Genomic DNA, 15,005 nt, shown 5'->3' on the forward strand with positions numbered 1-15,005 from the left:
GCTTGTTTTTTATTATTTTTCCCCTGAGATAATTAATTTTTAGTTTAGAATAATATTCTGTTAAATCAGGGATCTTTTACTGTGTAGGTACTCGCTATGATCTGAGAAAGACATCTGGACACCCAGTGCAGAGTCCTTATATCCAGAAATAGAGCTAATTCAACTAAATTATAAATAAATCCCTGTAGAGATTTTTAGGAGCATTGGGTAAAAAGAAGTGAGGTAATGTTGGATGTATGGGAGGACAATGAGAATGGAAGTTGGACAGGTGATCATGCAGACTTGTATTAGAATGCTTTCTGTGCAGTGAAGAATGGATAGTGCCCTTTCCTTAAGGGATTAATCTTTATGGATATATCTGTTTCTGTTCATGTGGGATGCAGAGAAGCCAGTATGATGTAACTGTTGAATAAATCTATGTACAGGGTGAGCTGGGGTGAATTTTTTTTTTTTAATGGTTAATTGAATAATGTTTTCTGGATTTTCAACAAGTGTCCCTTTTCAGATGCAAATAGTGCACTGAGGGGAGTTAGAATAACCCAAAAAACAGCATTGATACTACTGAAAAAAACCCAAATATAAATCTGTAAGTTGTGTCCACGAGCATTCCTGTCCTCATTGTCTTTCAGTTTAATCCTCCAGTTTTCTCAGGGATATGCTTTCTGGAAATATATTTTGGTTATTTAAATTATTAATGTCATTAAAATTTATAATTTTCTGTCATTACCTCTAGGAAAATAGGGACTGTAATGTGAAACATAATTGTCTCATTTTGCGATTTGTGTTATGATAGTTGAGCACAACTGGAGCGGATTTAAATATTCCCCTGAGCAGTATGACTAAATATTGCACACTAACTGAAGTTCTTTGTGTGCAGATAAATAAACAGATAAACGAATTCCCCAAATAGCCAATATTTATGTGCAAATAAATAGATAATGCCAGAATAATTTGTTATTAATACGCCACATGAACAAAAATAGAGTGCTTAAAGGAATATCTTCTAAGCATTAAATCAGGTGGTGAGAACTAATATTAGCCTGGGTGAATATGAATAGTCAGTCTTACACTTATGTCTGCCTACCAAAATATTTAAGTGCTCCCTGCTATGTTGGGAATAGCCAGTCTTTCCCTTACTAAAGGAAAAAAAATGAGGATGAGAATACTTAGATATGAGAACATCTTTTGTCCCTCCACCCTCATTCAAGAAATTCAATATTTACAGGCTTTAGGGCAAGCTAATGTTATAGGTGCCATGTAATCGAGGGTTGGGCTCTTTAACCTTGCACAAAGCATATCCCTGAAACAAGCAAGAACTCACCATCTGTAAATATTTACCCTATAATGCAGTAGCAACATCATGGGATCGTGAAAGCCAGAAAGTGGGCATTTGATACAGAATTTTGCAAGGAATATCTGCCTGGCCCAACCAGCTGATAAGCTCTACTTGCAATACAGCATTCATGCATGGTATAAATGGTATAACTGTGTGCTGGGTAATGAACCAAGAATGAAATTGGAAATTTGGGATGCATTTGTTTTGGGGGAAAAAACCAAATTAAATAATTCGCTCCGTTTCACAGTGTAAAGAAATTTTTTCTATCATGGGCAGGAAGGAAACACATTACTTTTAAACAAATAAGTAGATGAATAGACTTTAATTGTAAGACCAGCGTGAAATCTGTTCTCCCTTGTGACTCCAAGTTTTAGAACTACTTTTTGGATGTATGCTGTTATTTTATTGAGTGTAAAAGTAAGAATGAACTTCACATATACTTCTTTTCCCTTGTTTTTGGCTTGCTATTATTCTTTTTTTTTTTTCTTTTTCCCTGTATTTATCTCAGTTGGGACACAGGTGACCTTTCTGCGTGTGACATTTAAGGTTTCACGTGCTACTAAGCCAGGACTGTAAGTTTTCTGGAGACAAGCCTGCAGGGCCTTCCAGTGCCAGGCAAGAGGAAGGGAGGAACACTCCCCCTTGGGGACTCCATAGCAAGGCTAGTGCAGGATGGCTGTGACCTGCTCTCCTCTGCAGTCAGGCACTCAGCCATGCTTTCCTGCTCCTGGACCTGCCCGGGTGCCCTGGGATGCTGCTGTGGCTGTACCACCCTGCGAACTGGCTTGGGAGGGCCTGCAGTTACCTTTGGTGTTTAGAGAACAGCTCTAAAATGCAGACATAGGCCTTTTGTTCCCAGCACTTTTAACAGCAACCTCTTTTCTCTGTGCTTTAACATTTCTAAAAAGGAACGGATTGTTTGCTGATATAAATATCCATCAGCTGAAAAAAAAAAAAAACCAAACCAAGAGCTTTGTTCCCCTTGGCATTATATGCTGAACTGAGGCATTGAAGGATTTAGCTACTGTCAGCTGGTTACACAGAAAAAGGTGGCACTTTCAGGGTTAGATTTAACCAAGTTTAGGTTCTGAAATTCCCTCCAGAAGCTCCCATTTTTCTTTAGCTGATAGTGACATGGCTTTTACATTCAGGACTCACTTGGTGCCTGTAGATAAGTGGGAAGAACCTAGGTTAATGTGCCTATCATAACTGATCTCTTTTACTGCCTTACTTCTGGAAATCCCATGGAGGAAGTAGTTCTGATCTGCTACGGATAGGCTTAAAAGTCTCAGGTGAAGCATTTTGACACAGGTTATGAGACATCTTTGAAAGGCTGTGTATCACTTGGAGAGAACACAAAATGTGTTTGGTGTGAGCTGAACTGAAGGTTTGGATGATTTGTGATTCCTTTTTTTTTTTCTCTGTTTCCAGCCACTCGGTCTGAGTGTGCCTGCCAAGGGATGCAGCCTAGGAGGTTAAGAGCTAAAGCTATGCCATAAAACTGTCTCTCCCTCTGACTGCACTTTAGGCATGGGGTGTGGTTTAACAACCCCCCAGCTCCACAAAAGAGAAATCCAAGACAGCAGCCTGGAGAAATCTGTAGAGCTTGTGGGTCTGCTTCAGTATCTGACTGCAAGGCTACAGGTGCTGCCCAGCATTTTCTATTAAGCTTCAAAACCTTTTCCTTTATAAGAATATATTTATTTTCTGATTTACTATTTTCATGCCACACCAGTTGGTCTGTCATTAACGAAATGAATTTCACCTTCTGCAAAGTTAAAAATTCATGGTCCTAAAAAATGATGGGAAACTGGCAAAGGACTAACCTGAGCCAAAGCTACAGTACTAGTCAACCGTAACAAGTAATTATAATAACCCCACGGTCATTTCACTCACAGCTTGACAGAGAAAACGGCAAGAAAACAAAAAAAAATTTTTCTTGAATGTTAAATGTCTGGGGCCAAGTTCACTTCTGCTGATGACACATCTCAAGGTGTGGGCCCTGCTGACTAAGTGCAGCAACAGGAATAATTTGAGGTCCCCTGCCCTGCAGGGGGCTGAGACAGCCCTATACAGGCTGGGCACTGGGTTGGCCCAGCTGGGACGGTCCACCTGTGCTGGAGATGGGCTGATGTGAATTCCAGATGCTGCTGGTGGCTGTGGTGAGGAGCTGGGATGTAAAGCAGGTGCTCGGCAGATGAGTGCAGACAGCAATGCCACTGTGTCTGTGTTTCCTCACGGTGAACTCCTGCCAGGAGAAAACATCACAAGCTGCACCTTTGATATGATTTCAGGATCTGCTAACCCTGTGATTTTCCTGGGGTGAAAAAAAGAGGTTTTGGTTTTGTGTTTTTCTTCAAATAAAAAATATGTAGTTGAGTTGGCTTCAGTCCCCATTCAAGAGCAGTAGATGCAGACCCTGTCCCAGGATGGATTAGGAGGCTAAGGCATGTGAAGGTCTGCAAAGAAGCTTTAGAAAGTGCAAAGCCTGGAATGAAGAGCGGCCTGTCCTTTAGATCTCCTTGTATCTTATCCAATTTATTCTGTGTGCAGAAACTGGTGTTCCTAAATGTGTCAAATCCTTCCATGAAATTTCTTCTATTTTTTGTTTCCTAGTACAGATAACCTCAAAAGGCTTCCTCGAGTCATTACCAGGATTAGTCTGCAGAAATGATCTACTGTTCTTGTGGGAAAAGTGCTTACTTATAGCATTGTTCAAGGTGTAAGAGCCATATTTCCTGAAGACTGCTATGTTTTCCAGTTGTTATTTTGTCCTGAGGATATAGTGAGGTTCTAGTCTGTTAAATAAGAATTCTTTCTATATAAATTTTATTTCAAGGCTCTTGTTTTTTATTTAGAAACCTGTCAAAACCATCTTGGTGCTTTTCTATGAGGAACTGTATATGCAGAATTTTAGTATTGCCAAGATAGATGGTACTGTGTTAGGCTGTTCTCTTTTGTTTCAGATGATGTATAAAAAAATAGCATTTTTGTTATTAAAAACAAAATAATAACATTTGGCCTAGACTAAGCATGTGCCTCTGTAATGTTTTCCTCCTATTGTCTTTTTGAAAACATTTCTCCAGTAATAAAAGGAGGATATAAAATGTCTGGACAAATGCATATTTTTACAAGACTGTGTCTCCATTCACAGGAAATCACTGATAATGAGATATTAGAGTTGGTGCATAGTGCTCTGGGGAGGATGACAGTGATCCGGCAAATTTTCCCTCTCTCAAGGGACAACAGCCAGAGGTGCATGAGGAACAACCACCGAATATCGTCCCTGCTGTGCGACCCACAGGAAGGCTACCTTCAGATGCTGCAGGTCAGTAGCTGTACCCAGCAGAAAAGTCCATCTTAGGAATTTGACATGCGATAGTTTGCCGTGACTGTATTAACTCAAAGGAAGGAGAAAATGAGTACACTTGAGATAAATCTGGAGGTGTAACCTGTGGTGAACTTTTCCAGACTTAATTATTTATTTTATTTCCCGGGACTGGGTACTTTAGGTGTGATGTTATGTCCATGAAGTACCAGCAAGTGGTTGCACTAACTCAGAGCTGATTTTTCATATCTCATTCTCTTAAGAATATTTCTTATTTGAAAAATATTGTGCCTTCATAGTCTTGTGCTATTTATTACTGCTTGATTATTATGTTTATGCTTATTAGACCTCTGTTGTGAAAGAGTTAATCTGGGAGGATAACAGAACTCTGATAGGTATCGAGCGTGGAGCATTTCATATTTAGTTAAATGGACTGAATCCAGCTGATGTATTCAATCTGTCCCATTTCAATAGTCTCAGAAGTCTCCAGCAGTTGATAATTGACTGAGCATGTGAAATATGCACTACTAGTTCAAGTTCCAGATTTTGGTAACAGATTTGACTCTGATGTAAGCAGCATCTTGAAATTTCTTGGCAATTTATCCCAGATATCTGAATTTTTTCTTGCCGTAATTTAAATATAATTTGAAGTGCTGTTTCCAAGGACAGTACAACAATTTACAAACAAAGGCCTTAGACTTTCAATGGGAACTCTGTGTGTTTTGGTTTACTTTAGGCACAGTTAAGGATCTTGTTTGTGTCACTGTTGAAGGTGTTGGATAAAACTATAAACTTGATCGAAAATTTAGTCTTAAGCTGAGATGAGTTGAGTGAGGACACGTTGGTTGAGCTTGTGGGTTGGCAGGTGTGGGTAGGTGAGTCTAGAAGGGGCTTGTTTAGGCTGTGGGGAGGGGGCTGTTGGCAGTCTGCACTACTGCACCCTGGCCAGGAAGGTGGTGCAGGATGAGGGTTCCTTAAAGAGAGAACTCATATCCTGGCTTGGAAAAGCTTCTAAAGAGCAAGGTGTGAGGCTTATGGAAGACCAGGAGAGGAAGAAGATTGTCAGGAAGCAAAATGGGTCAAGATTTCCCAAGAAACACGGGTAGGGACGTTCATTTTACTTAACTTGTGTCCTACTAAAAAATTGTAGCTGCAGAGATTGAAATCCTTTAAGGGAGGGATATGGACCTTTCCTCCTTGAAGAGAACCTCTGCGGGCTCAGGTTCTGTCCTAGCAGTGGCAAAGGCTGGGAAATGCCTATCACACATCCTGTAGTTCTGAGCACTGGTGTATTCTTTCTGCATAAATGAAAGTCTATGCCTGTTTTGGCTAAGAAAGAAAGAAACATTTTTGATCTTTGTTAGTAACTCTGAGGTATGCTGTAATGAGAACAAGAGCTGCTCATTTCAGAGGATCAAAGCAATTTCCAGTGTGATGAAAAAATTATCTATGCTGCACCAACAAATCACTCATTGGGGAACAATCTTCCATTACAGCAGGATTTTGACTATTACTGCCTATGCTGGTTTATGAATAATCTAATTCAGAGACTCATCTGAAGAGCTCTGACAGGCCGCTGAGCAAGTTCTTATTTGCTAATACATTGGCTAGTTTGCTAGCACAAACAGCCTTGTGTCCAATTACTAAATTTCTTTGTTAAGGACCCTTCAAAAAGGACCCTCTTCCTGCTGATTCCCAAATGTGAGTTTTGAGAAGCAAAACATTCTCAGTTTTTGTCTTCCAGAAATATTATACCACCTTAGAAACTGTCTTTAAGGGAATGGTATGGTAGTGTTATGCTTTACCCATTAGCTTTTTCTCTCTGAACCTAGAAGAAAGAGATGTAAAGAAGTTCAGAGGTAAAATGTTTGCCTTTTGGAAGCTGAGTCCATAGCATTTATGTCCAGTCTCACTGGCATGAAAGATGAAGGACATTTGTGAGAACTCTCGAATTTGCTGTCCCCAGTGTATCTTGTGCTATCTTAAAGTGTCTACAGATTGAATACAGGATGCTTTTATGATGTGCAGTTGTGTCTGAAGTGCTCCACAGCTGCATTTTTGTCATAGGCTTTGCCAGAACATCTTATGTAACACCTTGTGGACATACGGCTTGTAATAATTTCTGAGTATGGCTAACATGTTATTAATGGTCCTGCAGTTCAGGTCCTTCCAATTTTCTGTTTCCTTTCTTATGCTCAAAAAATAGTTTTGACCTTTTGCTGTACAGAAGTACATCACTAAATTGCCCCCACTGCCAGAGGCTGCAGTAGCTCCAAGCTCCGTGTCAGGCTGCATGAATCCACCAGAGGCAGTGACCGCCTGCCAGCCCTGAGTCTTTGTGTTGCTTTGAAGTAGTTTGATTAACACCACAGTTTGGAAATCCCTGGTTCATTCTCCCTTGGGCAGTCTCATATTAATAAGTGTTTGTTGTCAAGGTAACTTACCAGCTATTGTTGGTTAATTATTTATTTAATGACTTTGAAGAAGAATAAGCTAATGTCTGTCAGCCTCTAGCTGTAATATTTTTATAGGGGAGAATTTAGCATTTTTAACAAGCTAGTAAAGAAAGAAACATTTATGTCATGGATTATTAACTTTGTTCTGGCTAAATTAATGAAAATCTTTTTGGAATGATTTTGTTCTCTGTGTCTTTAGTACCATATCCTGGAAAGTTGTTTTTCAGTGGGTGATCATCCTGGTTTGGCATTCTGACAAGGCGTTTAAAGATCATGCTGTTCTGCAAGCTCATCCAAAACCTCATCTGCTCTGAATGCTTTGTGGAAATCCAATCTTATTCCATCAACCCACTTGTCAAAATTTTGCTCATACCCTTATTTCTTGCACGTATAATATACTCAGCTGGGCTTCTGCTTTGACTGGAGAAAAAGCTGTAGAATAGTTTCCTGTCTTGGTCATTTTATTTGGCTTTGGAAGTCTACACTTCTCTCTTCCTTATTCTTCATATTGGATTTTTTGTGTCCATCTCTCTTACTCTTTGTAAATGGAAAAGACTCAGTTTAGAATTTGCTGTCTTCCATTGGCCATGAGTATCTTGTGGTATCTTTGTTGTCAGTATTGCCTGATCTGGAGAGGGAATACAGAAGCACTTCAAGATTCATAGTTAAATCTAGTTAGTCCTGGGTAGACTTAGTATGTATCCATGCATGGCATTTGAATGGTGTATAGTGGTATAACTGCTATAAACTATTTAGTTTATTTCAGACATGTTCTTACACAGCCAATTGAAAGAAATTTTGCTGCATAACCTGTTGCTTTCCAAAGTCTTTCCCTTTAAATAAATGTTAATTTTGACACCTCTCTACAAACTTGGATTTTTGATGAAGATATTTTGTTTAATTTCATGATGTGTTCATAAGTTCAAAATCAGTTCTCTCCTGTTTTTTGTTTTTGAAGACAGATTTCTCTTTAGAAATGTAATTCCCCTGAGGTTTTTTTTTACCATGTTTGCCATTTATGCAGTTAATGAGTTCAATCTATGTGAGATTCTAAAGATACTAAAATGTATTACAGGGCCACAGTGTATATGAATTCATTTAGAATGGTCCAAAATGTATAGTAAGATTAAAAAGGCAAGAAGGAAATGCCACCATACTGTGTCACAAAATAATGAGGTTATTGCTGACAGGATTGAGGGTCCAACATCCCTGCTGAAGAACTATTCCAGGTATTGCTTTGACATATTTGAAGAGAAGATATTGTGAAGTGTGGGAGGCTATTCATTGAAAGAGTTGCTCTTCTCCCTCTGTAAAAATTTCCTTCCTTAGAGACGTGTCCATCAGATATCTTTGTAGGCATCTCTTAGCACTTGTTCCTGCAGAGCTGTGTTTTTATTCCTGAACTATCCTCTTTTCAGGAGTCACTTCAATTTAACTTCTGTAAGTGAAGTTATGTTTTGAAAATGTGTTTGGCTGCCTACACTTAAGGGCCTGATCCTGCAGTTTTTCCAACTAAATGGCCTTATTCTCGTTTGACCTGTTTACACTGCTGTTATTACACAGCTGTAAGTGCTACTGGAGGCAGTAAATATTGATTAACCCCTATTAAAGCATCCACTTTCTCCAATGAAGGATCAGTGAGCCATATTTTTCTTTTTCTTTCATTAAAAACCTATATTTACGTGTCTCTTTAGTAAAGTTTAGTTTGGATTTTTGGCCATATATTCAGTCATAGGGAATTGTTTATGAGTACCACATGAATGAAAAATATCCTTGAACTGACTTTACTGCCCGTTGCACGACACAATCTCTCCCTGAAGACCAATGGCATGTGCTTTATACAAAGTGTGTTAGCAGAAGAATTTGTTAAAAAACCCCAAAGCACTGTGGGTTTCCTGTGGCCATGAGGAATTTTGTGAGCACTCTGGAGGCTGGAATCCCAGTGAGCTTTTCTGCTCTGCTCAGACTGCCTCTGCTGACTGCTGGATTTCTCTATTTGCATAATAATTTCATTGAATTTTTGTTCAGTGCTCTATCAGGGAGCAGACAACAGTGGCTGGAAGAAAGGGTTAGTGCCTCCATTTTTCATTTGTTATTGCCTCAGAAACCTAATTTGCACCCATATTTATTTATAAATGAGGTAGAATAAAATTATAATCTCATACTCTGTTTTGCAGTTTCAACATTACCTCTTGTCCTCCTGTCTGACTCTTAGTTGTATTTTGTTGGTTTTTTTATTAAATGTCTCCTACCAGACTTTGCCTGGATGGTTAGAGTTAGCTGTGCCAAATTCTTGAGATGTTTAATGAGTGAAGCCAATGCCTCCAGCTAACAAACTTAAGCATCACAGGGGAACCCAGGCCTCGTATTATTGTTAACATGTTGTTATAAAACATACTGGGGAAGAAAACACTCATAATTATGTTAATTACTCACAATAAATAGCTGAAGGACAGTGAACATTCAGAGAATAGAAACTGTGGGTGGGGAAAAGTGTTGTAAAATGTGGAACTCAGTAAAAACAGCAGAAAATAAAAAAGCAAAGAAGAAGAGGTGCTTATCAATTAAAGAGAGATTCCAAGAGTGCATTTTCCCAAAGAAACCTTTGGAAAGGCCATTTTTTGAGATACCTAAAACTAGAACAGGCAAAGCACTGAATCATACACAAGTTAGATTTCTTTACGGTCAGAATAATAGGCTTGTCTTTCTGTGGTTTTGGGAGTATTTTATTAATTTTATTTCAGCTGCCTCAGTGATAATAAATAAATAGCCCTTGGAAGTTTGAAGCTGACATTTGAGTCCTTAATGAATGTTTGTTTTTTGACTCTGTCTTTCTCATGAACGCCAGGCTGCTGGCTGTGATTTTGTTCTCTCTGAGCAGCAAAGCATGTATTTATATCATAGGCACTCGTGCAGTCTCACAGTGGTTTCTGCAAACCAAGAATTGCTGACAAGGCATGGGCAGGGCCAGGAGTAACAGGAACCAACCCCCACGGTGTCCCAGAGGCAGTCCTAGTGTGGACCAGGACGTGGTGGGCAGAGTTTTGGGACGCCTTCTTTGAGGGGGAGTATTCCTTGAGACAATTGGAGAGAGCTGAAGTCCACACAACCCAGTAACTGGGCAATTCTGTGACCAGCTGCACAGGTCAAGGGCACTCATCCTGCCTGACCCCCAGTGCAGAACGGTGGACATTCATCTGAGGGCAGACGCTGCACTTCTGCAGTGCAGATCTGCACCATCTATGCCAGTGGGGGCTGATTCCTCCACCCAGATGGAGATGCTGAAGGGAGAGGCTGAAGCGTCAACCTCAAACTTCAGGAAGTGCCTGGGCCTGTATCCTGGTGCAGGGTTTGGCTGCTTGGACCATGGGGCTGTATTTGGAAACCTGGCTTGGTGGAAGCTGATGGGCTCCGTGTGTCACAGAAGGGGAAGAGCATTCTCCTTCATAGTTTTTCCAAGCTGGTGAAGAGGGCTTTAAAGTTTCCATGGGAGGGGAACCTCAGACCATCCCACTCCTACCAGATGATGTGAGCACCAGCAAGAGATGCCCAGAGCCTGGGAAAGGATCACAGCTCAGCAGGAGACCACCTGAAGAGCAGCACAAAAGAATTTCAGCCAATGAGTTGGCTTCATTGGGACCCAACTTTAATATTTTATGCAAATATAAATTAGGAATAAATTAGAGGAGTTAGACATGTGCACACTTCCGCAGAGCTATGATCTTATTGGCATCACAAAGATGTGGTGGGATGGCTCTTGTGACTGACCTGTTGGAATGGAAGGGTACAGGCTTTTAGGAAGGACAGACAGAGGAAATGAGGAGGGGGTGTTGCTTTCTATGTCAGTGACCAGCTGGAGTGCATGGAGCTCTGCCTGGGGATGGCTGAGGAGCTCACCGAGAGCATAGGGGTCAGGATTAAAGGGAGGACAGGGACAGGTGGCATTATAGTGGCCATACTGGCCACCCGACCAGGAAGACTAAGAGGATGAGAGTCCTATAGAGATGGATAGGATGGCATCACATTCACAGGCCCTAGTCCTCGTGTGATACTTTCAGCCACTCTGGTATTTCTTGGAGAAACATCACAGCAGGGCATGAAAAATCCAGAACGTTCTTGAAATGCTTCCTTCTCCAAGGGACAGAGGATCCAAAGAAGAGGGGTGCTGTGCTGGACCTTGTTCTCACTAACAAGGAGGGGACTGGTAAGAAAAGTGAAGCTGCAGGGCAGCTTTGGCTGCAGTGACCATGAAATGGTAGAGTTCAACATCCTTAGAGCAGCGAGGAGGGTACACAGCAATCTCACTATCCTGGAGTTCAAGGGGAGCAAAGCAGAAGTCAGTCAAAAATGCCGAGAGGCCTGCATGGATGAAAAAGTAGCCCCTGCACAAACTCAAACACTAAAAGGAACCCTACAGAGGATGGAAGCAAGGACAGGAAGCCTGAGAGAAATACAAAGAGCAGCCAGGGATCAGGTTAGGAAAGCTAAAGCCCTAATAGAATTAAGTCTGGACAGGGGGTCAAGGGCAAAAATAAAATTTTCTATAGGTACAGCTGGTGATAAAAGGGAGACAAGGGACACTGTGAACTCTCTCTGAATGGAAATAGGAGACCTGGTTACCCAGAGTAAGGAGGAGGCTGAGGTACTCAGTGATTTATTTGCCTCAGACTTCACTGGCAAGTGCTCCGGTGACAGAGAAGTTGTGGATGCTCCATCCCTGTCAGTGTCCAAGGCCAGGATGGATGGGGCTTTGAGTAACTTGCTCATTCTAATGAACCTGCTATTCCAGTGAATGGCATCCTTGCCCATGACAGCCATGTTTAAACTAGACCATCTTTAAGGTCCTTACCAACCCAAGACATTCTATGAGTCTATGAAACTTATTTAAGAGAATGAAACAGGTTAAATTTTCAGTCTCTACACTCTGACAATGTCTTTGTAAGCTCGCCATTATACCATATGTACACCATCCATCTTCTCTGCTCCGAGAAAGATGCATTCTGTCGTTAGAGACCAAGGGTGTAACTGTGTCTGGCAGTACTTGAACTCTGAAAGTTGAAACGCAGTTTTAGGGCATGCTGGTGTGTGCATATGCAGTCACCATGATACCATTCCCCAGGCCGCAAGTGTTTCTGCTGCTGGCAGGCTGCACTTGATCTGAGCTCCTCTTCCATCTGCTTCATCCTTGGAGCTGACTGCTGTGGCCACTCACAGAGCAATTTTGGCAGCAGCAAGGTACAGATGCCCAGCTCGGGAATGAGTTTTTGAAGTAGTGGCATCTCAGTGTCAGCTTGCCTTCCCAGCTGGTCTCTTCAGCATTCTTCTCTGGCTGGACTCCTGGTTCTCCTGGCCGCTCAGAAGTTGGGGTCAGCCTTTGTGGCTTTCTGGTCTTCCCAGAAGAACACTTGTCTCTGATTAGTCCCTCTGAAGGAGCTAAAAGCTATCTTTCTACATAACTTTAAAAGTAAAATCACTCCGAAAAATCTCATGAAACTCACATAGAAACCTCTATGAAATGACATTTAATAATGTGATAGATTTCCATTCTCGTTGAAAATTTCTTCTGTGCTCTACTAGTGTATGGTAGATTTATTTCTTTAATATGAAAGAGAGCTTCATAAAGTCTGGAATAATTTCCAGAAGATAAACTAGAACATGCCTAAAATTACTCATGTACAGGCATATTCTATAACTTATTGTTGAAGCAGTCACCATCATTCTTATAGCAGATACATTAAAAAGCATTTCAGTACCTCCTGCTCTTACACTGTCAGCAATGGATTCAAAGAAGAACTGAAAATTACTGTCTCTTGCTCCAAACATGACTGAAATTAAACATTTTGCTCTATTCTAGGAATTTTTATTCTATTAAGGGGAATCTCTTCAGGCAGATATATGCCCTTCCCTCCTCTGTTCCCCTGCAAATATACAAATAGGGGAAATAAAAAATGCTCCAGAGCTTTGAAAGCCCAAAGTCACCAAGTATATTGCCTTGTTTCTTCCTCTCTCTTGCTTTGCTGTGAATTCTGAATGCTACCTGAAGACTAATTTTTAACTTTACTATTTTCTCGTGCCTCTGACAGTACTAAATATGGCTTAACCACTGATATCTCACAAATTCTCTTTCCGTGTCATGTCTGTACTCATAGGGAGTTTGATAGTTCACTGAAAATTATTGTGTGCATTTGCAGTTTCAAATGTATACAGGCTATGTCTACCGAATCCTTTTTCTTTTCAAAGCATTGCTGTTCTGGAGGTTACAGCAAACTCACGTTGCAAATGTGATCTAGAACATCTGCAGAGATTTTGCTGTGTTAAAATGTCACAAAAAGAAATTATTGTATCCCTGGATTTACTGGGACATCAGGCCAGAATTTCTGTATCTTAAGTAACTTTTTTTTCTACAAGAGAATATATACATAGTAATGACTTCAAGTAGAAAGTGAATATTATTTTGAGAAGAGCATATTTAAGGTGTTTAAGTATTTTTGTCTACCTCAGAAAGGAATTAAGGGGAAAAAAAGTAGGTAAAAATATACCTTATAGCAATTTAATAATATATCTTACTGTAGGTATTGAAGGAATCAACTGTTCAGATACACTCACATGGCACTACTCAGGTATCCGATTGGACCTGATTGCATAATCCTGTTTTCTAGTATAAAGCTAGTTCTCATATGGAATTAGGTAAAGACACTCAGTCTATACCACTGTGGATGGTCAGGAGCTGGGTTTTGCTCTGCCCACAGTGCTGAGCAACTGTGGTTTTTTTTTGTTCTTGATTATGTTTTGCACTTTAAAGGGACTCTTGACCTAGAGGACTACCCAAACAATAGTATCATGTGAACATCCTGTCTTCTCTTCTTCTAAATAAACACACTGTCTAGACACTACTCTTTGATCACTGTGCAAAACCAGATGCCTTGACTCATAGACTGTGTAAGTTTTAAAGGCTGTCCTTAATAGAGTGGAGTTATATATTTTGTATTAATTTATGGCTTAATTAGCAGATTGAACAAAGAAAATATTTTTTTAAAAAAGATAATTTGTTTTTCCTAATGTTACAGATCCAGCCTTAGTTGTGAAAGTTTTGATGCTGTTTTTTTTTCTAGCTTGTACATTTTCTGTTCTAAAAAACAGAAGTGTTGATTGTGTGAATAAGATTCAACTTACTCTTCAGTATGATATTGACTCTTCAGTGAGAAATTAGTAAAATGTAGTAATATACGCATGTCATTATTCCTGGAGTAGATGGAGTATGTTTATATGAAGAAAGGAATTTTACTGATTAAAAACCACCATATACTCATGTTTTGGATGAGGTTTTCAGTAGAAGAGAACTGGAGTGGAGAAATACCAGTGGATACCTGTGTACAGTAAGACGTGCAGAATATTCTTTTCATGGCAAAAAGTAACTTGCTATATTCTCTGCAGCATTTTCTCCTGCCTTGATACATGCCTCCAGATGCATGGTAGAAGGTTATAAGTAGTCGGAGATTCCTCTTGCGCAGACCCTTTGTTGCTGTCACTCAGTTTATATCACTTTTTTCAAAAGAAATTAATGGAACAATAGCGAAACAAAGTCCATTATCAATCTAGCTGAACTATAAGGATTAGGTTGGTAAACATAGGTGTGGTTTGTTTTGCTCTGCAGCATAAGCTAATTTGAGCTGGATGCATGGTCATCTAGGCTGAGATCCTCAACACAATTCTCACAGTAAGTTATACCTGCAGAACTGGGGTGTTTTCTTCAAAAGCAGAAAAAGTAGAAAGAGTAAGAAAACAGTGTACCCAAGCGCATTTTCTGTTTTGTCCTAGAGCTCTCTGCTAGCATACCAAGCACACTGTTTTTGGGAGTGAGGCTGCAGTTTTCCAGAACTGCAAG

At 40.2% G+C, this 15,005-nt stretch overlaps 1 protein-coding gene across 1 annotated transcript in view; it reads left to right on the forward strand.

The window, feature by feature from the left end:
• The window catches only part of LOC114068709 (glutamate receptor ionotropic, delta-1), a 248,750-nt gene that overhangs the window by 129,859 nt on the left and 103,886 nt on the right, over nt 1–15,005 (forward strand). Inside the window, exon 4 of the mRNA XM_027905054.1 lies at nt 4,491–4,664. Within this exon, the coding sequence (XP_027760855.1) occupies nt 4,491–4,664 (174 nt within the window). The remainder of the gene's footprint in view (nt 1–4,490; nt 4,665–15,005) is intronic.

This window comes from Empidonax traillii, unplaced genomic scaffold, assembly GCF_003031625.1.
Source record: "Empidonax traillii isolate 1590-97213 ecotype Southwest subspecies unplaced genomic scaffold, ASM303162v1 scaffold1115:size468604, whole genome shotgun sequence".
Lineage (NCBI taxonomy): Eukaryota > Metazoa > Chordata > Aves > Passeriformes > Tyrannidae > Empidonax > Empidonax traillii.